This window comes from Leishmania major, chromosome 12, assembly GCF_000002725.2.
Source record: "Leishmania major strain Friedlin complete genome, chromosome 12".
In the NCBI taxonomy this organism is placed as follows: domain Eukaryota; phylum Euglenozoa; class Kinetoplastea; order Trypanosomatida; family Trypanosomatidae; genus Leishmania; species Leishmania major.
In genome coordinates this window covers 466620-490191 of record NC_007253.2, presented here as the reverse complement: position 1 = coordinate 490191, position 23572 = coordinate 466620, and the positions used below count along the sequence as shown (strand labels likewise).

General features: G+C 67.0%; 6 protein-coding genes across 6 annotated transcripts; all 6 read right to left on the bottom strand.

The window, feature by feature from the left end:
* Window positions 1–257: 257 nt before the first annotated feature.
* Window positions 258–1691, bottom strand: LMJF_12_0800 (conserved hypothetical protein; the record flags this gene model as incomplete). Its single annotated transcript, XM_001681651.1, has 1 exon — window positions 258–1691. One exon carries the CDS (start codon window positions 1689–1691, stop codon window positions 258–260), a length of 1434 nt encoding a protein of 477 aa, XP_001681703.1.
* Window positions 1692–3821: 2130 nt separating this feature from the next.
* LMJF_12_0765 (putative surface antigen protein 2) lies at window positions 3822–5540 on the bottom strand (the record flags this gene model as incomplete). Its single annotated transcript, XM_001681650.1, has 1 exon — window positions 3822–5540. The coding sequence occupies one exon, from the start codon at window positions 5538–5540 to the stop codon at window positions 3822–3824; it is 1719 nt and encodes a 572-aa protein (XP_001681702.1).
* Window positions 5541–10512: 4972 nt separating this feature from the next.
* On the bottom strand, window positions 10513–11640 carry LMJF_12_0780 (surface antigen protein 2 precursor; the record flags this gene model as incomplete). The annotated part of the gene is made up of 1 exon (XM_001681649.1): window positions 10513–11640. One exon carries the CDS (start codon window positions 11638–11640, stop codon window positions 10513–10515), a length of 1128 nt encoding a protein of 375 aa, XP_001681701.1.
* A 1846-nt stretch (window positions 11641–13486) lies between these two features.
* LMJF_12_0770 (conserved hypothetical protein) lies at window positions 13487–14935 on the bottom strand (the record flags this gene model as incomplete). Its single annotated transcript, XM_001681648.1, has 1 exon — window positions 13487–14935. One exon carries the CDS (start codon window positions 14933–14935, stop codon window positions 13487–13489), a length of 1449 nt encoding a protein of 482 aa, XP_001681700.1.
* Window positions 14936–16911: 1976 nt separating this feature from the next.
* Window positions 16912–18675, bottom strand: LMJF_12_0760 (putative surface antigen protein 2; the record flags this gene model as incomplete). Its single annotated transcript, XM_001681647.2, has 1 exon — window positions 16912–18675. The coding sequence occupies one exon, from the start codon at window positions 18673–18675 to the stop codon at window positions 16912–16914; it is 1764 nt and encodes a 587-aa protein (XP_001681699.1).
* Window positions 18676–20142: 1467 nt separating this feature from the next.
* On the bottom strand, window positions 20143–21855 carry LMJF_12_0755 (putative surface antigen protein 2; the record flags this gene model as incomplete). Its single annotated transcript, XM_001681646.1, has 1 exon — window positions 20143–21855. One exon carries the CDS (start codon window positions 21853–21855, stop codon window positions 20143–20145), a length of 1713 nt encoding a protein of 570 aa, XP_001681698.1.
* Window positions 21856–23572: the final 1717 nt, after the last annotated feature.

Here is a 23572-nt window from a genome sequence, read left to right as displayed (position 1 = left end):
GGGAAGGCGGAGGACGGTCCGTTGGCACACATGCGCAAGCGGCGCGACGCAGGGCAGCCCTAGCGCCGCCGTCGCACCCGCACCCGCCCGCCCAATGCCACACCGAATGCTGGTCTTGCAAGGCACCAGAGGGGAGCGGAGGTGCCGCGCAGACGGTGCCGGCGGGGCGCCAGCAGCAGGCGCGTGGCGGGCGGCGGCCAAACTCCCAAAGGACAGAGAGACGAGGCGGCACCCGTGCCGAGCGTGCCTCGCCGTCGTCACACCCACCCCTCCCGCCGCCGCCATGAGCACGCGCGCACACCGTAACCGAGAGGCGCCTCACCACCGCGCCCCTCCCCCTCGCTCTCCCCATCACGCGCCCCTGCGCCACACACGGGCCCGCTGCCCACTGCTCTGGCGCCCGAGCTCCGGCTGCGGCCAGATGGCAGCGGCGGGCCCGGCGCGCACCTCATCGGCCGGCAACCCGTCGGCAGAGGCGCCTTCGGCCCGCTCGGCGCGCCGCTCGTGTCGCCAAACAGCCTGCGATGCCGCGCCATCGCCTCGCTCAGCGACTGCTCACACGCAGCATTGTGCGCCGCTTCAGCTGCGCGGGCTGCAGCGGCGTCCGCGTCCTCGTACCTCCCGTACGGCGCCTCGTAGTGCGCCGCCGGGTGCGCTGGCGGGCCGCCCTCGTTCCCCTCGAAGCACAGTCCGTCGTTGAACGCTACGTGGAAGGGCAGCGACTCGCCAGGCTTGCGGCCCGACGCCCACAAATGCCGCCATTCCGCCCGCCGCCCATCGCGCGGCTCCACGTACTCGCTGGCCTGAACAAGGTCGTACTCGGGGTCCTCGCTCGGGTCCGTCTCCTTGCCGTGTCGGACCCGCTCGCGGAACCGCGCCTTCGCACGCTCCACCGCCCCCTCAAAGTCCCTCGGGCGGATCTTGCCCGGGTACGACCACGGCTCCTGCACCGCCTCCGTCCGCTTCACCATCTCCCACTCCCTGTCCTCCCCCTCCATGATGCGGCGCAGCACCTCCTCCTCCGCCTCGTCGCAGCGCAGGAGGTGGCCCTGCTGGAAGCCGTACCCCTCAGCGCGTCCGTGCTGGTCTGGCCCGCCATGGTAAAGGTGAGAGAAGGGGCACCGCGGGTACGCCTCCCACTTGCCCGTGGGGCCCATCATATCGTAGTGGTACCTGTACCGGAACGCACGGTTGCCGTGCTCGTCCACCGACTCGTCCCACCGCAGCAGCATCGGCGGCGGTCGCGGGAACATCTCCAGCGGGTCGTCCGGCTCCCTCGGCTGCCAGTCCTCGATGCGGAACAGCTCGTCGGCGTCCATGTACCAGTGTCCGACAATGTCGCCCTGCACGTTCGCCACGTGCCACCGGAACGGCGACGTGCGCTTCGTGTTGTACAGCAGTGGATCGCAGTAGCTGCCAGGCACCACGCCGTACGCGGACAGCGGCGCGAAGCACACCTGCTCGAGACGCTGCTGGCGCAGGTAGCCCTCCTGCATCGGCGACACCCACTCCTCATCCCACGCGTATAGCATCCATGCGCGGTGCCGCATCTGGCGCCACAGCCGCAGCAGCCGGCCAGGCCTCACGTTCCTGAAGGTCGTCCGCGGGGCGCTCGCGTCGTCCTCCTCCGCGGCCCACACACGCAGCAGCGGCGTGGCGCGGAACAGCTTGCTAGGGGCACAGCGCAGCATCACCAGGCAGCGGGCTGCACGAGGAGGGAGCGCGACGCACACGCGTCAGCCACCCCTGCACGCACAAAGGCACGTGCGCGCACGACCCCCCACAAAGAGCGCAGACAAGCGGCGACGGGCGAGGCGCTGCCCTGTTCTCGGCAGCCTTGCGTGTGTGTGTGTGCGTGTGTGTTCACGCGCGCAGAGCTGTGCGACGCGGCACGAGCCCCTCCATGCAGATAATAACGATGAGCGGCAGAGCAGTGGCCAAGTGCGTCGCAGTGGGCGCAAGCATCAAGCACGGTTCAAGACAGCAGCACGGGCACATGCTACGGACCGCAGGGACGCCGGTGACCCCGAGAGCAGGGGGCGGGGAGGGGGGGAACACCACCCCCGCACCACAGCTGCCACCCTAACGAGCCCCGCCGAGTCGGCGGAGGGGGGAGGTGGCGCACGCCGTCGAGGACAGCAAAGAGGGGCAGGGAGAGAGCGGAGCACCTGTGCGAGATGTGCAGCGGGAGGAGACGAGCGAGGCAGGGCGCAGCTCGGCCGTTGGGTGCTGTCGGGTCTCTCCTCGCCGTCGGCGTGCGCGCAGGCACACTGCTGGCGGCGGCGCTGTCCTCCCTGTGAATGAGTGGTGCGCTGGGCACAGACGGGGACACACACATGCACGCAGCCGGGCAGGCAGTGCGCAGGGCTCAGGCGCGGCGGAGGGGGAGGGCAGGCAGAGAGAGAAGATGTCTGGGCAGGCAGGGAGAGGAGCATCGGTGGGGAGAGACGGCACGCACGCGTGTCCAGAGGCCCGCGCTGCGCACCACCGTCGCGACAGCATCCGCGCGCGGTCCTCGCCACAACGCCCACCGTCATCGGCGTTACCACAACACGTTTCCCCCTCCCACAGCACGGGTCGGGGTCACGGGGCCGAGCAGCTCTCGTTTGTTGACACGAAGGGGAAACAGAGAAACAGAGAAATAGGGGAGGGCCGCCGCCCACCTTCCGCACGGCCACCACCCGGCGCCAGCCGCCAGCGCGCCCAGAGCGAGTGGCAAGCACAGAAGAGGCGGGCAAGAGAGCGTGACGCGACACACGCGTGCTGGCACACACGGATACACGCACACGCCTACACACGGCACGCAGTCGGCTGTATACATCCATGCGCATGTAGACATGCGCATGCATACCCTAAAACTTGTCGATCAGCGTACACGCACATATTTATAAGGTGGGGCACTGACACACATAAGCGTGTACGCGCACACCTGCACGCATACCCGCTTCCCTACACGTGTATATCCATCCACGCATGCATGCATGCACCGCCCACGAAGTGGTACGAAGAGAGTGAGGAAGTAGAGAGTGGCAGGGAGGGGCACCGATGTCCCCTCCACACGGCCATGCGCACAGGCACGGATTGTGGGAGGCAGCGGGAGGGTGGCACACCAGAGCAAGCAAGGACATACATGGAAGAGGCGGTGCGTGCTGGCACACACACACACACGGAGGCGCACTGTGAGAAGACAATCACAGTAAGGCTGAAGTCTGAGAGGCGGCACACGCGAACAAAGATTTGCGGAAGAGGCGATGCTCATGAAGAGACGGTCCAACGAGATGTACAACAGACAGGGCCTACACGGGAGGAGGGAGGAGCGAGGCCGAAGGGGGATCGGCTCGGCGCTCCATGAAAGGGGGGAGGCACAGCGGCATATCCCTCGTCTGCGCACCGCACGGCAGAGGAGGGGAGACCGCAGTGCGGGGGAGGGGGGAGAAGAGAGAAGACAAGCGAACGGAAAGAGAAAGAGGAGAGAGCGCACGGCAGTGCACAGCACACTCGCAAGCGCAGCGGCGCGCGCGCACGTGCCACCCCTCCCTCGCCCGCATGCGAGAGAGGAGGGCAGCAGAGAGAGTCGGGGCAGAGGAGCGACACCGCGGGAGCAGCAGCGCCGCATGAGAGCCCCACACACAGCCCACAGCATCAACACGCCGAGAGAGGCAGAGGCACCGAGAGGCAGGAGCGAGGGCACCACTGGCAGCCATGCACACAGAGACACGCACGCGCACGCCAATGCAGGGGGCGGCGCTGCACGCAAGCACGCAGACAGTCGTGTGCCACGCAGCGGGGGCCGCTGCCTGCGCGCGACAGCAGCAGCGTCCTCACGCCGCCAGCCCCACGCTGAACAGCACAGCCACGCACACAACAGCTGCTGCCGCCACTCCGCTCGACACAGCAGCAACACCGCCATCGCAGTACACCAGGCACGTCCTCTCGTCCGTCAGGAAGTAGTCCTCACGGCACCTCGCGCACCTCGCAGCGGAGTCCCCCTCGCACACCTCACACCCATCCACCTCGCACTCCGTCTCTGGTGCAGGAGTCGGCGTGTTTGTTGGGGTAGCAGTGGTCGTGGGTTCAGCCGGTGCCTCAGTGGTGGTTGTGGTGGGCAGCTTAGTAGTGCTCGTTATCGTGGTCGGCGGCTTAGTGGTGGTCGTGGTCGTGGTAGGGGGTTTAGTGGTGGTCGCTGTCGTGATGGGGGGCTTAGTGGTGGTCGTGGTCGTGGTGGTCGTTGTCGTGGTGGTCGTTGTCGTGGTGGGGGGTTTTGTGGTGGTCGTTGTCGTGGTGGGGAGCTTAGTGGTGGTCGTTGTCGTGGTGGGGGGTTTTGTGGTGGTCGTTGTCGTGGTGGGGGGTTTTGTGGTGGTCGTGGTCGTGGTGGGGGGTTTTGTGGTGGTCGTGGTCGTGGTGGGGGGCTTAGTGGTGGTCGTTGTCGTGGTGGTCGTTGTCGTGGTGGGGGGCTTAGTGGTGGTCGTTGTCGTGGTGGGGAGCTTAGTGGTGGTCGTTGTGCAGTCCTTACCAGCCAAGCAGTCGCTGCCCTTGTGCTTGTCCTCGATTTCCACAGCAAGATCAGCCTTGTTGGCCCACGAGTCCGGCACACACCCGCAAAAGCGGTTGCCCTTCAGTGAGACGCCGCGCAGGTTTGGCATCGACGACCACTGGGGCGGCAGCGTGCCGGACAGGTCGCAGTTGTTCAGCCAGAAGTATGCGGCCTTCGACATCCCACTCCACTCGGGCGGCAGCGTGCCGGAGACCTTTGCGCCATTCAGGTTCAGAAGGCTCAGCGATCTCATCGAGCTCCACTGAGGAGGGAGAGGGCCGGTCAGCTTCGATTTCTCTAGAACCAGCTGCTGTATTCTCTCCAGCGAGCCCCACTCCGGGGGCAACAAGCCTGTGATCGGCGTGTCCTCAAGAAAGACGTTCACTAGTGATTTCCAAGAGCTCCACTCCGCAGGCAGCGTACCGCTCAGTTTTAGTCGCCTTAGCTGCAGAGTCTGTAAATTAGGCATCGAGCTCCACTCGGGCGGCAGCGCGCCGGTGATGCCGCCAGATTCTTCAATTATCAAGAATGACAGCCGCTTCATCGAGTGCCATGAGGCGGGCAGCGTACCGCTCACTTTGTTGCCCGACAACTTAAGGGAAGTCAGTCCTTCCAGCTTGCCCCAGCTGTCCGGCAGCGTCCCGCTCAGCAGCGACATATTCCAGAGCCACAAATCCCGGATCATGACGTGCCTGTAGTCGACGTTCACAGGCATCTCCGGCAGCGTGCCGGCATACGTTGGACTGATTCCCGTCACGTACACTCCCATCTTATTACACTTGATAAGCTCCCACGAGCAGAAGTCGTTGCCCGCCCACTTCTTCTCAAGCTCAGGGATCGCACGCCCAAACGCCTGCAGCACCGCCAGCGTGTTCGTCCGCTGCGCCGCAGTGAAGTCGTTCGTCCCAGCAGCACGCGCCACCGGCGCACTGCTCGTGCACAGCAGCAGCGCCACCGCAGCGGCGAGCGTCGCCGCCAGCACCAGCCGACGCACGCACTGCGCCATTCGCAGCCAGGGTCACGAGCAGAGCGGGGCGGCAGCAGGTCCGTGGGCGGGATTGCTCGGGCGTCGGTGTCTGCTGAGCTTACCAGGCAGAGCGAGGGGGCCGACACGTCGTACGTAGCCTCGTGTGGGGGAGAGAGGCGAGCAGCGGGGCGCAGCGACTGGGCAGGGTCCGTAGAGCTGTCACAGCAGCAGCAGCGAGGCGAGGGGTAGTGTGGATGCGCACGTACGTCTGCGTGTCCGTGAAGGTTGGCCGAGGTGACAACGAAGGATAGAGAGGGAGGGAGAGGGAGGGAGCGGTGCACATGAGGAGGAGGCGAGGGGCAGGGAGGGGCGAGCCATACGCAGCGCGGAGCTCCGCACAGACCAGCGGCGTGGAGTGGGCGGCCAGCGAAACAGAGAGCATGACCAGCGGGCGGGTGCGCCCCCGTCCACCCGTCCGCTCCGTCTGGTCGGTCGCTGCAGCTCCCCCTCACTCCCGTGCGTGCGCGCAGAGCTGTGCGACGCGGCACGAGCTCCTCGATGCAGATAATAATGATGAGCGGCAGGGCAGTGGCCAAGTGCGTCGCAGTGGGTGCAAGCACCAAGCACGGCTCAAGACAGCAGCACGGGCAGCACGACCACGCGCTACGGATGGTAGGGACGCCAGTGACGCCGAGAACAGAGGAAAAGCAAACGCAGTGCAACGACGCGCAAGACGCCGGCCCCGCCCACGGACGGGTGTGTGCGCACACGAGGCGGGGGGGGATGCGGCAGCACCGGCCCGCTCGCCATGCGCAGGCAGCAGCGGCACCAGGCACAGGGGGAACGGCAGCACACAGGGAAAGAGCCGAAGGCCCGCAGCAGCACAGGCAAGGCCGCCGTTGTGGCTCACGTGTGCCGGTCGCTGCTCGGTGGGGCGGGAGAGACCGGCGAGGGGCACTCGCTTGCTCGCCTCGCATCACCGATGGGAGGTGAAGCGGGGACAAGAGAGCAGGCAGTGGCGGGGCATCCCCTCTGCCCATGAGGCCCCACCGCTGCATGGGCGCGCTGTCCACGCGCAGTGGGGGTGTGGAAGCACAGGACACCAAACCCTCATGAGTGCCGATGTCGCTCGCCGCCCGCATGCGTGTGCAGCCGCATATGGCAGGTGGGGAGAGGGGCGAGTGCCAGGCAACACTCGGGGTGGCGATGTCTGCAACAGCGCGAGCAGCTCCACTTCGACGCGTCCATCCCTCCGTCCTGCAACAGCAGGCCGACGCCGCGCCACACCCCGCACCAGGCCCCGCGCGCGGCCCCTCGCACAGCCTCTGCCCACCCATCCGCCACGCAGGTCGCCCCACAGCAGCGCACACCGTGCCGGCAGCCGCCTGGCGCGTCCGCCTCGGCGTGGCCCAGGCACCCCACCAGCAGGCAACACGGGCCGGGCGGGAGACGCCCGAGCCCCGTTGACCCCTCGCCCAGCATGCGGGCAGCACAAGCGCGCCCACTGCCGCACGTCGCTCCGGCGCCGCGCCATCCACGACCTCACTGCCCACACCGGTGGCGACGCACCGCCCTCGCCTCCCCCCGGCGCCGTAGGGGCCTAGCCCTTCCGCCACCAGAAGCGGTCCCGTATGCGCAGGGATGAGGGGAGAGGGGGGAGGGGCCGCTCCGCCTCCCCACACAGAGAGTGCGGCGCCACTGGATGCCGCGCACTGGGGTGCCCCCCTGTCACCAGCATCGTCACGTATGCGGCGGGGAGAAAGGAGCGACTACATGACGCGCATCGCAACGAGCGGGGGTGCGGACGCCGACCACTGTCGCATGTGGGTGGGGGACGCGGCAGATCATTGAGGGCCCAGCACCTCCGTGAGGTCTCCGCTCCGTCCCCACAGCTCGCACTCGGTGCAGTGCGTAGGTGCGGCCCCCTTCGCCTCACCTCCCCGTGCGCACCGCCCACACCCCTGCGGACAGCACAGGCACCACGTTCTCCCTCGGCCTCGCTGTGCGTGCCTCTCCCCCATCGCCCAGTCCACCCACGAGCGCCGGCACGCGGATGCACGGCCGACGTGTGCCAGCAGGGGAGAACGCTCGCACACACGCCGTCACCACCAAGGTGAGAGCACGCCCTCGCCGCACACGATGCGGCCGCAGGGAGGAGGGAGGAGGGATGGGGTGCGCCGTGCCGAGTCCGGCCAGCCAACAAGCCACCAGCACGCTCGCACGCAAGCAAGCCAAGCAGAAGCCATTCCCGGCCTCACTCCACACACCGATACGCGCCGTGTCTCAACGCAGCGGTGCGGCCTGCGACGCGGCGGCGCAGAAGGGAGGCTGGCCACAGTAGCCGCGCACACACGCACACAGACGGGCTCCAGCGCGCTCCACCGGCATCGGGGGCGGGAGGGATAGCTGCACCGTCTCCCACACACGCGGCCGCCCTCACGCGCACAGCACGCAGCAGAGGCGACGCCGTCCCCTTCCCCACACACCCTTGTTCGCCCACCCTGCACGGCACACGCAGTGCTTCGCGCCGCGATGGCGAGGCCAGTCGTGCGCCCACGCCACACCTACGGAGCGCCACCCTCCGTCCTCGGCTTCCCCTCGGCGAGCATAGCCAGCAAGGGGGGCCGTGCCCACCGCGGACCGGTCTGGACGCGGTGCGGGCAGGAGAAGCGCATCGGCATCGCCTGTCGTGGCACACGCCACCGCTGCCGCCACGCGGGGGGCACAGGTGCGAGCGCACAGGCAAGCGCTGCTGCGGCAACTTCGGGCGCACGCCTCCGCATCGCGGCAAGACGTCGCGGCCGCGCCCACAGACGCGCGCGTCGGTCTGACCGAGGTCTTGCACGGCGGACACACACACACACACACACAAAAAAAAAAAAGCGTCACAGGGCGAGATCCACAGGCACCGCCGCTGCACCTTCCCGGTCGACGGCGACGCCGGCGCCTGCACCGGGTCTGCGGCGGTGTGGTCACGCGCGTCAAACACAGCAGGTCGGCACTGATCACCTAGGCTGCGGAGCTGGCGCACACCATGCTCTGACGCTGCCGTGCTGCGCACAGAGGTTCGAGGCGAACGTGCAAAAGTGCAGCCGCCGCTGATGTCAGCTCTGCAGGTTACATCGTGCCGGTGGGCTTCGACACCCGCGTCGGCCACAGACAGCGCCGCCACGGGTGCGCCACACGTCACACCCATGGCTGGTCCGGCGGTCCCTTCCGCCGCGGTACCGTGACAGCCCTCGTCGCTGCGCGGTTGCGGCGGCACTGCAGGGAGGGCGCTGAAGCAAGAGCTTCACAACACAGGGCGCAGCTCGGCCGTTGGGTGCTGTCGGGCCTCCTCCTCGCCGTCGGCGTGCGCTCAGGCACGCACGCGCCATGGGCGCATGTGGCAGCAGGCGCAGTGCTGGCGGCGGCGCTGTCCTCCCTGTGAATGAGTGGTGCGCTGGGCACAGACGGGGACACACACATGCACGCAGCCGGGCAGGCAGTGCGCAGGGCTCAGGCGCGGCGGAGGGGGAGGGCAGGCAGAGAGAGAAGATGTCTGGGCAGGCAGGGAGAGGAGCATCGGTGGGGAGAGACGGCACGCACGCGTGTCCAGAGGCCCGCGCTGCGCACCACCGTCGCGACAGCATCCGCGCACGGTCCTCGCCACAACGCCCACCGTCATCGGCGTTACCACAACACGTTTCCCCCTCCCACAGCACGGGTCGGGGTCACGGGGCCGAGCAGCTCTCGTTTGTTGACTCGAAGGGGAAACAGAGAAACAGAGAAATAGGGGAGGGCCGCCGCCCACCTCCGCACGGCCACCACCCGGCGCCAGCCGCCAGCGCGCCCAGAGCGAGTGGCAAGCACAGGGAAGGCGGGCAAGAGAGCATGGCGCAGCACACGGATACACGCACATACATATGTATACACACACACATACATGCCCAAGACTAGACAGATGTGCAGATAAAACATGCATACCCACCCTTCTATATATTCGCACATAGAGAGAGAGAGGGAGAGATACCTACTTATAGCTATAAATATATATATGCACACACACACATATGAATCCACACAAAGACACATTACTACGCAGACATATAGATACCGACGCACACGTAAATACAGGTGTGCACGCATCTAGCATCGCCTCCTTCCCCATCCCCTATATATAGGTATATACAACAACCACGTAATAGCACGAAGAGAGTGAGGAAGTAGAGAGTGGCAGGGAGGGGCACCGATGTCCTCTCCGCACGGCCATGCGCACATCTACGGATTGTGGGAGGCAGCGGGAGGGTGGCACACCAGAGCAAGCAAGGACATACATGGAAGAGGCGGTGCGTGCTGGCACACACACACACACGGAGACGCACTGTGAGAAGACAATCACAGTAAGGCCGAAGTCTGAGAGGCGGCACACGCGAACGCGGCTCTGCGGACGAGGCGCCGAGGCAACACGAAGAGACGGTCCAACGAGATGTGCAACAGACAGGGCCTACACGGGGGGAGCGAGGAGCGAGGCCGAAGGGGGATCGGCTCGGCGCTCCATGAAAGGGGGGAGGCACAGCGGCATATCCCTCGTCTGCGCACCGCACGGCAGAGGAGGGGAGACCGCAGTGCGGGGGAGGGGGGAGAAGAGAGAAGACAAGCGAATGGAAAGAGAAAGAGGAGAGAGCGCACGGCAGTGCACAGCACACTCGCAAGCGCAGCGGCGCGCGCGCACGTGCCACCCCTCCCTCGCCCGCATGTGAGAGAGGAGGGCAGCAGAGAGAGTCGGGGCAGAGGAGCGACACCGCGGGAGCAGCAGCGCCGCATGAGAGCCCCACACACAGCCCACAGCATCAACACGCCGAGAGAGGCAGAGGCACCGAGAGGCAGGAGCGAGGGCACCACTGGCAGCCATGCTCACAGAGACACGCACGCGCACGCCGATGCAGGGGGCGGCGCTGCACGCAAGCACGCAGACAGTCGTGTGCCACGCAGCGGGGGCCACTGCCTGCGCGCGACAGCAGCAGCGTCCTCACGCCGCCAGCCCCACGCTGAACAGCACAGCCACGCACACAACAGCTGCTGCTGCCACTCCGCTCGACACAGCAGCAACACCGCCATCGTTGTGCTTCAGGCACGTCTTCTCGTCCGTCAGGAAGTAGTCCTCACGGCACCTCGCGCACCTCGCAGCGGAGTCCCCCTCGCACACCTCACACCCATCCACCTCGCACTCCGTCTCTGGTGCAGGAGTCGGCGTGTTTGTTGGGGTAGCAGTGGTCGTGGGTTCAGCCGGTGCCTCAGTGCTGGTTGTGGTAAGCGGCTCAGTCGTGGTCCTCGGCGTAGGGGGAAAGTTAGTGAGGTTCGGGGTGGTCGCTGTCGTGGCGGAGGGCTTAGTGGTGGTCGTTGTGCAGTCCTTAGCAGCCAAGCAGTCGCTGCCCTTGTGCTTGTCCTCGATGTCCACAACAAGACCAGCCTTCTGATCCCACGAGTCCGGCACACACCCGCAGAACTTGTTGCCCTTAAGAGAGACGGAAGCCAGCATCGGTATCGCAGACCACGAAGAGGGCAGACTGCCGGACAGGTCGCAGTCCTGCAGCTGCAGGGACCGGGCCTTCGACATCCCACTCCACTGGGGCGGCAGCGTGCCGGAGATGCCTGTGCCCCGCAGATTGAGAACACTCAGCGATGTCATCGAGCCCCACTCGGGGGGCACACTGCCGGAGATGCTTTCACACTTTTCAATCGACAACGACTCCAAAGATGTCATCGAGTGCCATGAGGCGGGCAGCGTCCCGCTCAGCCCCGGCCCCATTTCGGAAAAGTCGAGCTGCTTGATCACGACGTGCCTGTAGTCGACGTTCACAGGCATCTCCGGCAGCGTGCCGGCATACGTCGGACTGATTCCCGACACGTACACGTCCGGCGCATTGCACAAGACGGCCTCCCACGAGCAGAAGTCGTTGCCCGCCCACTTCTCCCCAAGCTTAGGGATCGCACGCCCAAACGCCTGCAGCACCGCCAGCGTGTTCGTCCGCTGCGCCGCAGTGAAGTCGCCCGTCCCAGCAGCACGCGCCACCGGCGCACTGCTCGTGCACAGCAGCAGCGCCACCGCAGCGGCGAGCGTCGCCGCCAGCACCAACCGACGCACGCACTGCGCCATTCGCAGCCAGGGTCACGAGCAGAGCGGGGCGGCAGCAGGTCCGTGGGCGGGATTGCTCGGGCGTCGGTGTCTGCTGAGCTTACCAGGCAGAGCGAGGGGGCCGACACGTCGTACGTAGCCTCGTGCGGGGGAGAGAGGCGAGCAGCGGGGCGCAGCGACTGGGCAGGGTCCGTAGAGCTGTCACAGCAGCAGCGAGGTGAGGGGTAGTGTGGATGCGCACGCACGTCTGCGTGTCCGTGAAGGTTGGCCGAGGTGACAACGAAGGATAGAGAGGGAGGGAGAGGGAGGGGGAGGGAGGGAGCGGTGCACATGAGGAGGAGGCGAGGGGAAGGGAGGGGCAGGGAGGGGCGAGCCATACGCAGCGCGGAGCTCCGCACAGACCAGCGGCGTGGAGTGGGCGGCCAGCGAAAGAGAGAGCATGACCAGCGGGCGGGTGCGCCCCCGTCCGCCCGTCCGCTCCGTCTGGTCGGTCGCTGCGGCTCCCCCTCACTCCCGTGCGTGTGCGTGGCGCGGCCCCTGCACAGACACCGCAGCGCCAGCGGCAGCAGCACCAGAGCGCGCGCACACACGCGTGGGGGCGGTGGGCAAGCGCGCTGACAACACGGAGCAGTCGAGCCCGCATGGGGGAGAGAGGCGAGCGCCCATGCGCAGCCCCACCAGCCACCGCATACCATTGTCATGCACGTCACACAGAGAGAGAGAGAGAAGGATGTGCGAGGCAGCTGCAGCCGCGCCGTCGCTGTGCACGCCGCCGCACACGCCTCCGCTCAGCACGCAGCCGCGTAGCAAACCAGACAAGGGACACCCGCAACGCCACCGCGACGGCGGCACGGGCGGCAGCGCGGCATCGGGACACCCTCCATCGGCACGCACAGCCTCACCGGCATCCGTTCGCCTCCCCCTCCCTCCGCAGCTGCTCGTCAGCACAGGCGGTCAGGGGAGCCGACGCGCGTGCATGGCTCTGGCGGGGCGGGCGGCGTTGCCCATGTCTCCGGGCATGCGCTGAGAGAGACACACGTGCACGTGTGTGGCGCGGGGCGGGGAGGAGGAGAGGGAGGAGGCGCACCGCGAAGGGAAGCGAGGGGGCGCGCAGCACACCAGCAGGCAGAGGCAGATGTCACGGGCGGCGAGGCATGCAAGCAGCGCACCGGACGCGGGCGGCGGTGCGGGAGGCCGGGGAGAGCGAGACGGGGAGGGACATGCGGGCCTGTGTGGCTGCATGCGCCCGCTGCACGGCCAGCAAGAGAGGCACACGCGCACGCGCACAGACGCACGCACGTGTATGTGTGGGTGCGTGCGCGATGCCCCGAGGCCTGCCGAGAGACACGCAAGGACGCGTAGAGGAGACGGAAGGCAGGGGATCGGCACCGTCGGCAGTCGCGCATCAGCGGGAGCAGATCGCAGGGCAGGGAGAGGGTGACGGCGCACGATCGTCCACCGCGCCGCGCCCCTTCACCCAGCGTGCACCCATCGCCGCCTCTCGCGTTCCGCAGCGGCCGCCGCCTCCGCCTCCCATTGCCCGAGCCGCTACGAGCTCAGCAGCGCATGCCAACCAGGAGACGCGGGAGGCGGCGAGCCGAGACGAGTGAGGGAAGGCGGAGGACGGTCCGTTGGCACACATGCGCAAGCGGCGCGACGCAGGGCAGCCCTAGCGCCGCCGTCGCACCCGCACCCGCCCGCCCAATGCCACACCGAATGCTGGTCTTGCAAGGCACCAGAGGGGAGCGGAGGTGCCGCGCAGACGGTGCCGGCGGGGCGCCAGCAGCAGGCGCGTGGCGGGCGGCGGCCAAACTCCCAAAGGACAGAGAGACGAGGCGGCACCCGTGCCGAGCGTGCCTCGCCGTCGTCACACCCACCCCTCCCGCCGCCGCCATGAGCACGCGCGCACACCGTAACCGAGAGGCGCCTCACCACCGCGCCCCTCCCCCTCGCTCTCCCCATCACGCGCCCCTGCGCCACACACGGGCCCGCTGCCCACTGCTCTGGCGCCCGAGCTCCGGCTGCGGCCAGATGGCAGCGGCGGGCCCGGCGCGCACCTCATCGGCCGGCAACCCGTCGGCAGAGGCGCCTTCGGCCCGCTCGGCGCGCCGCTCGTGTCGCCAAACAGCCTGCGATGCCGCGCCATCGCCTCGCTCAGCGACTGCTCACACGCAGCATTGTGCGCCGCTTCAGCCGCGCGGGCTGCAGCGGCGTCCGCGTCCTCGTACCTCCCGTACGGCGCCTCGTAGTGCGCCGCCTCGTAGTGCGCCGCCGGGTGCGCTGGCGGGCCGCCCTCGTTCCCCTCGAAGCACAGTCCGTCGTTGAACGCTACGTGGAAGGGCAGCGACTCGCCGGGCTTGCGGCCCGACGCCCACAAATGCCGCCATTCCGCCCGCCGCCCATCGCGCGGCTCCACGTACTCGCTGGCCTGAACAAGGTCGTACTCGGGGTCCTCGCTCGGGTCCGTCTCCTTGCCGTGTCGGACCCGCTCGCGGAACCGCGCCTTCGCACGCTCCACCGCCCCCTCAAAGTCCCTCGGGCGGATCTTGCCCGGGTACGACCACGGCTCCTGCACCGCCTCCGTCCGCTTCACCATCTCCCACTCCCTGTCCTCCCCCTCCATGATGCGGCGCAGCACCTCCTCCTCCGCCTCGTCGCAGCGCAGGAGGTGGCCCTGCTGGAAGCCGTACCCCTCAGCGCGTCCGTGCTGGTCTGGCCCGCCATGGTAAAGGTGAGAGAAGGGGCACCGCGGGTACGCCTCCCACTTGCCCGTGGGGCCCATCATATCGTAGTGGTACCTGTACCGGAACGCGCGGTTGCCGTGCTCGTCCACCGACTCGTCCCACCGCAGCAGCATCGGCGGCGGTCGCGGGAACATCTCCAGCGGGTCGTCCGGCTCCCTCGGCTGCCAGTCCTCGATGCGGAACAGCTCGTCGGCGTCCATGTACCAGTGTCCGACAATGTCGCCCTGCACGTTCGCCACGTGCCACCGGAACGGCGACGTGCTCTTCGTGTTGTACAGCAGTGGATCGCAGTAGCTGCCAGGCACCACGCCGTACGCGGACAGCGGCGCGAAGCACACCTGCTCGAGACGCTGCTGGTGCAGGTAGCCCTCCTGCATCGGCGACACCCACTCCTCATCCCACGCGTACAGCATCCATGCGCGGTGCCGCATCTGGCGCCACAGCCGCAGCAGCCGGCCAGGCCTCACGTTCCTGAAGGTTGTCCGCGGGGCGCTCGCGTCGTCCTCCTCCGCGGCCCACACACGCAGCAGCGGCGTGGCGCGGAACAGCTTGCTAGGGGCACAGCGCAGCATCACCAGGCAGCGGGCTGCACGAGGAGGGAGCGCGACGCACACGCGTCAGCCACCCCTGCACGCACAAAGGCACGTGCGCGCACGACCCCCCACAAAGAGCGCAGACAAGCGGCGACGGGCGAGGCGCTGCCCTGTTCTCGGCAGCCTTGCGTGTGTGTGTGTGCGTGTGTGTTCACGCGCGCAGAGCTGTGCGACGCGGCACGAGCCCCTCGATGCAGATAATAACGATGAGCGGCAGAGCAGTGGCCAAGTGCGTCGCAGTGGGCGCAAGCATCAAGCACGGTTCAAGACAGCAGCACGGGCACATGCTACGGACCGCAGGGACGCCGGTGACCCCGAGAGCAGGGGGCGGGGAGGGGGGGAACACCACCCCCGCACCACAGTTGCCATCCTAACGAGCCCCGCCGAGTCGGCGGAGGGGGGAGGTGGCGCACGCCGTCGAGGACAGCAAAGAGGGGCAGGGAGAGAGCGGAGCACCTGTGCGAGATGTGCAGCGGGAGGAGACGAGCGAGGCAGCGCGCAGCTCGGCCGTTGGGTGCTGTCGGGTCTCTCCTCGCCGTCGGCGTGCGCGCAGGCACACTGCTGGCGGCGGCGCTGTCCTCCCTGTGAATGAGTGGTGCGCTGGGCACAGACGGGGACACACACATGCACGCAGCCGGGCAGGCAGTGCGCAGGGCTCAGGCGCGGCGGAGGGGGAGGGCAGGCAGAGAGAGAAGATGTCTGGGCAGGCAGGGAGAGGAGCATCGGTGGGGAGAGACGGCACGCACGCGTGTCCAGAGGCCCGCGCTGCGCACCACCGTCGCGACAGCATCCGCGCACGGTCCTCGCCACAACGCCCACCGTCATCGGCGTTACCACAACACGTTTCCCCCTCCCACAGCACGGGTCGGGGTCACGGGGCCGAGCAGCTCTCGTTTGTTGACTCGAAGGGGAAACAGAGAAACAGAGAAATAGGGGAGGGCCGCCGCCCACCTCCGCACGGCCACCACCCGGCGCCAGCCGCCAGCGCGCCCAGAGCGAGTGGCAAGCACAGGAGAGGCGGGCAAGAGAGCGTGACGCGACACACGCGTGCTGGCACACACGGATACACGCACATACATATACATACATCTGCATATATATATATGTATACATGGATGCACCGCCCACGAAATCGAACGCAGAAAATGAGGAAGGAGAGGGGAGGAGGGGCACCGATGTCGCCTCCACACGGCCATGCGCACATCTACGGATTGTGGGAGGCAGCGGGAGGGTGGCACACCAGAGCAAGCAAGGACGTACATGGAAGAGGCGGTGCGTGCTGGCACACACACACACACGGAGGCGCACTGTGAGAAGACAATCACAGTAAGGCTGAAGTCTGAGAGGCGGCACACGCGAACGCGGCTCTGCGGACGAGGCGCCGAGGCAACACGAAGAGACGGTCCAACGAGATGTGCAACAGACAGGGCCTACACGGGAGGAGCGAGGAGCGAGGCCGAAGGGGGATCGGCTCGGCGCTCCATGAAAGGGGGGAGGCACAGCGGCATATCCCTCGTCTGCGCACCGCACGGCAGAGGAGGGGAGACCGCAGTGCGGGGGAGGGGGGAGAAGAGAGAAGACAAGCGAACGGAAAGAGAAAGAGGAGAGAGCGCACGGCAGTGCACAGCACACTCGCAAGCGCAGCGGCGCGCGCGCACGTGCCACCCCTCCCTCGCCCGCATGCGAGAGAGGAGGGCAGCAGAGAGAGTCGGGGCAGAGGAGCGACACCGCGGGAGCAGCAGCGCCGCATGAGAGCCCCACACACAGCCCACAGCATCAACACGCCGAGAGAGGCAGAGGCACCGAGAGGCAGGAGCGAGGGCACCACTGGCAGCCATGCTCACAGAGACACGCACGCGCACGCCAACGCAGGGGGCGGCGCTGCACGCAAGCACGCAGACAGTCGTGTGCCACGCAGCGGGGGCCACTGCCTGCGCGCGACAGCAGCAGCGTCCTCACGCCGCCAGCCCCACGCTGAACAGCACAGCCACGCACACAACAGCTGCTGCTGCCACTCCGCTCGACACAGCAGCAACACCGCCATCGTTGTGCATCAGGCACGTCCTCTCGTCCGTCAGGAAGTAGTCCTCACGGCACCTGGCGCACCTCGCAGCGGAGTCCCCCTCGCACACCTCACACCCATCCACCTCGCACTCCGTCTCAGGAGCAGGAGTCGGCGTGTTTGTTGGGGTAGCAGTGGTCGTGGGTTCAGCCGGTGCCTCAGTGGTGGTTGTGGGTTCAGCTGGTGCCTCAGTGCTGGTTGTGGTAAGCGGCTCAGTCGTGGTCGTCGGCGTAGGGGGAAAGTTAGTGGGGTTCGTAGTGGTCGTTGTCGTGGCGGTGGGCTTAGTGGTGGTCGTGGTCATGGTAGGGGGCTTAGTGGTGGTCGTTGTGCACTCCCTCCCAGCCAAGCAGTCGCTGCCCTTGTGCTTGTCCTCGATGTCCACAGCAAGACCAGCCTTCTGATCCCACGAGTCCGGCACACACCCGCAGAACTTGTTGCCCTTAAGAGAGACGGAAGCCAGCATCGGCATCGCAGACCACGAAGAGGGCAGACTGCCGGACAGGTCGCAGTCCTGCAGCTGCAGGGACCGGGCCTTCGACATCCCACTCCACTGGGGCGGCAGCGTGCCGGAGACCTTACTGCCGGACAGCCGCAGTGTATCAAGCGACTGCAGCGCACTCCACTCAGCAGGAAGCGTGCCGGACAACAACGTATCGTCGAGCAGTAGCTGCGTAAGCTTTTTCATGGAGCTCCACTGGGGCGGCAGCGTGCCGGAGAACTTACTGCCGGACAGCCGCAGTGTATCAAGCGACTGCAGCGCACTCCACTCAGCAGGAAGCGTGCCGGACAACAAAGTATCGGTGAGCAGCAGATGTGTAAGCTTTCTCATCGAGCTCCACTGGGGCGGCAGCGTGCCGGAGACCTGAGTGCCCTGCACATCGAGAGCGGCGAGCAATGTCATCGAGCTCCACTGGGGCGGCAGCGTGCCGGAGACCTTCGTGTTTTCCAGATTGAGAAAACTCAGCGATTTCATCGAGCCCCACTGGGGAGGCAGCGTGCCGGAGATGCTTGTGCCCCGCAGATTGAGAGCAGTCAGCGATGTCATCGAGCTCCACTGGGGCGGCAGACTGCCGGAGACCTTCGCGCCATCCAGATTAAGAAAACTCAGCGATTTCATCGAGCCCCACTGGGGGGGCACACTGCCGGAGATGCTTTCACACTTTTCAATCGACAACGACTCCAAAGATCTCATCGAGTGCCATGAGGCGGGCAGCGTACCGCTCACTTTGTTGCCCGACAACGTAAAGAAAGTCAGTTTTTCCAGCTTGCTCCAGCTGTCCGGCAGCGTCCCGCTCAGCCCCGGCCCCATTTTGGAAAAGTCGAGCTGCTTGATCATGACGGTCGTGTAGTCGACGTTCACAGGCATCTCCGGCAGCGTGCCGGCATACGTCGGACTGATTCCCGACACGTACACGTCCGGCGCATCGCACAAGACGGCCTCCCACGAGCAGAAGTCGTTGCCCGTCCACTTCTCCCCAAGCTTAGGGATCGCACGCCCAAACGCCTGCAGCACCGCCAGCGTGTTCGTCCGCTGCGCCGCAGTGAAGTCGTTCGTCCCAGCAGCACGCGCCACCGGCGCACTGCTCGTGCACAGCAGCAGCGCCACCGCAGCGGCGAGCGTCGCCGCCAGCACCAGCCGACGCACGCACTGCGCCATTCGCAGCCAGGGTCACGAGCAGAGCGGGGCGGCAGCAGGTCCGTGGGCGGGATTGCTCGGGCGTCGGTGTCTGCTGAGCTTACCAGGCAGAGCGAGGGGGCCGACACGTCGTACGTAGCCTCGTGCGGGGGAGAGAGGCGAGCAGCGGGGCGCAGCGACTGGGCAGGGTCCGTAGAGCTGTCACAGCAGCAGCAGCGAGGCGAGGGGTAGTGTGGATGCGCACGTACGTCTGCGTGTCCGTGAAGGTTGGCCGAGGTGACAACGAAGGATAGAGAGGGAGGGAGAGGGAGGGAGCGGTGCACATGAGGAGGAGGGGAGGGGCAGGGAGGGGCGAGCCATACGCAGCGCGGAGCTCCGCACAGACCAGCGGCGTGGAGTGGGCGGCCAGCGAAACAGAGAGCATGACCAGCGGGCGGGTGCGCCCCCGTCCACCCGTCCGCTCCGTCTGGTCGGTCGCTGCAGCTCCCCCTCACTCCCGTGCGTGCGCGCAGAGCTGTGCGACGCGGCACGAGCTCCTCGATGCAGATAATAATGATGAGCGGCAGGGCAGTGGCCAAGTGCGTCGCAGTGGGTGCAAGCACCAAGCACGGCTCAAGACAGCAGCACGGGCAGCACGACCACGCGCTACGGATGGTAGGGACGCCAGTGACGCCGAGAACAGAGGAAAAGCAAACGCAGTGCAACGACGCGCAAGACGCCGGCCCCGCCCACGGACGGGTGTGTGCGCACACGAGGCGGGGGGGGATGCGGCAGCACCGGCCCGCTCGCCATGCGCAGGCAGCAGCGGCACCAGGCACAGGGGGAACGGCACCACACAGGGAAAGAGCCGAAGGCCCGCAGCAGCACAGGCAAGGCCGCCGGCACACGCGAACGGGCTCTGCGGCATGAGGCGCCGAGGCAGACATCAAGAGACGGTCCTGCGAGATGTGCAACAGACAGGGCCTACCCGGGGGGAGCGAGGAGCGAGGCCGAAGGGGGATCGGCTCGGCGCTCCATGAAAGGGGGGAGGCACAGCGGCATATCCCTCGTCTGCGCACCGCACGGCAGAGGAGGGGAGACCGCAGTGCGGGGGAGGGGGGAGAAGAGAGAAGACAAGCGAACGGAAAGAGAAAGAGGAGAGAGCGCACGGCAGTGCACAGCACACTCGCAAGCGCAGCGGCGCGCGCGCACGTGCCACCCCTCCCTCGCCCGCATGCGAGAGAGGAGGGCAGCAGAGAGAGTCGGGGCAGAGGAGCGACACCGCGGGAGCAGCAGCGCCGCATGAGAGCCCCACACACAGCCCACAGCATCAACACGCCGAGAGAGGCAGAGGCACCGAGAGGCAGGAGCGAGGGCACCACTGGCAGCCATGCTCACAGAGACACGCACGCGCACGCCAACGCAGGGGGCGGCGCTGCACGCAAGCACGCAGACAGTCGTGTGCCACGCAGCGGGGGCCGCTGCCTGCGCGCAACAGCAGCAGCGTCCTCACGCCGCCAGCCCCACGCTGAACAGCACAGCCACGCACACAACAGCTGCTGCTGCCACTCCGCTCGACACAGCAGCAACACCGCCATCGCAGTACACCAGGCACGTCCTCTCGTCCGTCAGGAAGTAGTCCTCACGGCACCTCGCGCACCTCGCAGCGGAGTCCCCCTCGCACACCTCACACCCATCCACCTCGCACTCCGTCTCTGGTGCAGGAGTCGGCGTGTTTGTTGGGGTAGCAGTGGTCGTGGGTTCAGCCGGTGCCTCAGTGGTGGTTGTGGGTTCAGCCGGTGCCTCAGTGGTGGTCGTGGGTTCAGCCGGTGCCTCAGTGGTGGTCGTGGGTTCAGCCGGTGCCTCAGTGGTGGTCGTGGGTTCAGCCGGTGCCTCAGTGGTGGTTGTGGCAGGCGGCTTAGTGGGGGTCGTTGTCGTGGTGGGGGGTTTTGTGGTGGTCGTTGTGCAGTCCTTAGCAGCCAAGCAGTCGCTGCCCTTGTGCTTGTCCTCGATGCCCACAACAAGACCAGCCTTCTGATCCCACGAGTCCGGCACACACCCGCAGAACTTGTTGCCGCTCAGTGAGATACCGCGCAGCTTTGGCATCGACGACCACTCGGGCGGCAGACTGCCGGACAGGTCGCAGTATTCCAGCCAGAAGTATGCGGCCTTCGACATCCCACTCCACTCGGGCGGCAGCGTGCCGGAGACCTGAGTAAGATAAAGGTGAAAGTACTCCAGGCTGCTCATAGAACTCCATTCGGGCGGCAGAGTGCCGGATACTTTCGTGCGCCGCAGATTCAGAGTTTGCAGCCTGCTCATCGATATCCACTCAGGCGGCAGCGTACCAGAGACCTCAGTACCCTCCAGGTTAAGAATTCGCACCGATGCCATCGCGCTCCACTGGGGCGGCAGCGTGCCGGAGACCTGAGTGCCATCCAGAGTAAGATACTGCAATATCTTCATTGAGCTCCACTGAGGAGGGAGAGGGCCGGTCAGCTTCAATTTCCGTAGAACCAGCTGCTGTATTCTCTCCAGCGAGGCCCACTCCGGGGGCAACAAGCCTGTGATCGGCGTGTCCTCAAGAACGACGTTCGACAGTGATTTCAAAGAGCTCCAGTCCGCAGGCAACGTACCGCTCAGTTTTAGTCGCTTCAGCTCCACAGCGTTTAAATTAGGCATCGAGCTCCACTCAGGCGGCAGGCTGCCGGTGATACTGTCAAAGTCTGCAATTACCAAAGATGTCAACCGCTTCATCAAGTGCCATGAGGCGGGCAGCGTACCGCTCACTTTGTTGCCCGACAACGTAAGGGAAGTCAGTCCTTCCAGCTTGCTCCAGCTGTCCGGCAGCGTCCCGCTCAGCCCCGGCCCCATTTCGGAAAAGTCGAGCTGCTTGATCACGACGTGCCTGTAGTCGACGTTCACAGGTATCTCCGGCAGCGTGCCGGCATACGTCGGACTGATTCCCCGTACGTTCACACCTATAACATTACACACGATAAACTCCCATGAGCAGAAGTCGTTGCCCGCCCACTTCTCCCCAAGCTCAGGGATCGCACGCCCAAACGCCTGCAGCACCGCCAGCGTGTTCGTCCGCTGCGCCGCAGTGAAGTCGTTCGTCCCAGCAGCACGCGCCACCGGCGCACTGCTCGTGCACAGCAGCAGCGCCACCGCAGCGGCGAGCGTCGCCGCCAGCACCAGCCGACGCACGCACTGCGCCATTCGCAGCCAGGGTCACGAGCAGAGCGGGGCGGCAGCAGGTCCGTGGGCGGGATTGCTCGGGCGTCGGTGTCTGCTGAGCTTACCAGGCAGAGCGAGGGGGCCGACACGTCGTACGTAGCCTCGTGCGGGGGAGAGAGGCGAGCAGCGGGGCGCAGCGACTGGGCAGGGTCCGTAGAGCTGTCACAGCAGCAGCAGCGAGGTGAGGGGTAGTGTGGATGCGCACGCACGTCTGCGTGTCCGTGAAGGTTGGCCGAGGTGACAACGAAGGATAGAGAGGGAGGGAGAGGGAGGGGGAGGGAGGGAGCGGTGCACATGAGGAGGAGGCGAGGGGCAGGGAGGGGCGAGCCATACGCAGCGCGGAGCTCCGCACAGACCAGCGGCGTGGAGTGGGCGGCCAGCGAAAGAGAGAGCATGACCAGCGGGCGGGTGCGCCCCCGTCCACCCGTCCGCTCCGTCTGGTCGGTCGCTGCAGCTCCCCCTCACTCCCGTGCGTGTGCGTGGCGCGGCCCCTGCACACACACCGCAGCGCCAGCGGCAGCAGCACCAGAGCGCGCGCACACACGCGTGGGGGCGGTGGGCAAGCGCGCTGACAACACGGAGCAGTCGAGCCCGCATGGGGGAGAGAGGCGAGCGCCCATGCGCAGCCCCACCAGCCACCGCATACCATTGTCATGCACGTCACACACAGAGAGAGAGAAGGATGTGCGAGGCAGCTGCAGCCGCCCCGTCGCTGTGCACGCCGCCGCACACGCCTCCGCTCAGCACGCAGCCGCGTAGCAAACCAGACAAGGGACACCCGCAACGCCACCGCGACGGCGGCACGGGCGGCAGCGCGGCATCGGGACACCCTCCATCGGCACGCACAGCCTCACCGGCATCCGTTCGCCTCCCCCTCCCTCCGCAGCTGCTCGTCAGCACAGGCGGTCAGGGGAGCCGACGCGCGTGCATGGCTCTGGCGGGGCGGGCGGCGTTGCCCATGTCTCCGGGCATGCGCTGAGAGAGACACACGTGCACGTGTGTGGCGCGGGGCGGGGAGGAGGAGAGGGAGGAGGCGCACCGCGAAGGGAAGCGAGGGGGCGCGCAGCACACCAGCAGGCAGAGGCAGATGTCACGGGCGGCGAGGCACGCAAGCAGCGCACCGGACGCGGGCGGCGGTGTGGCCGTCCGTCTCTCCTGTGGCAGGCGGGGGTGAGAGGGCAGCGAGGGCGTCGCGCCGAGGGGGAGCGGAGGCACCACGGATAAGAGGGGTCCGCCTCACCTGAGCAGCACTGCACCCCACACCCACACCCTGCGGCATGCCATTGCGGCTGCTGCTCCTCCAGCAGCCGTGCTCGCAGGCCGTGGGCACGCATCCTCAGCGCAGCAGCGCATCACAACACGCGGCAGGAGCGGGGGACAGAGCGCACGCCACCGAAGTGCCCGAGCAACAAGGTGCCGGAGAGCGGGGCCGCAAAGAAGAAGTCGCACCAAGACACCATACACGCTGCCTTGTGTGTGCGCCGCAGCAGCCGTGGGTGCGCCGCTCTCACGTGCAACGAGGCAGCGAGGGAGGGCGAGCCCGGCAGCCACACGCGCAGACGGACATCAACGAGAGGGAGGAGGAGAGCCAACACAACACAAACGGAAAAGAAGCGGCGGGGCGGGCGCACGAGTGCACAGCAGCGCAAGGCGCGCCAGCGCCGCCATCGCGTGCTCGAGGGGGGACGCGGAGGCGAGG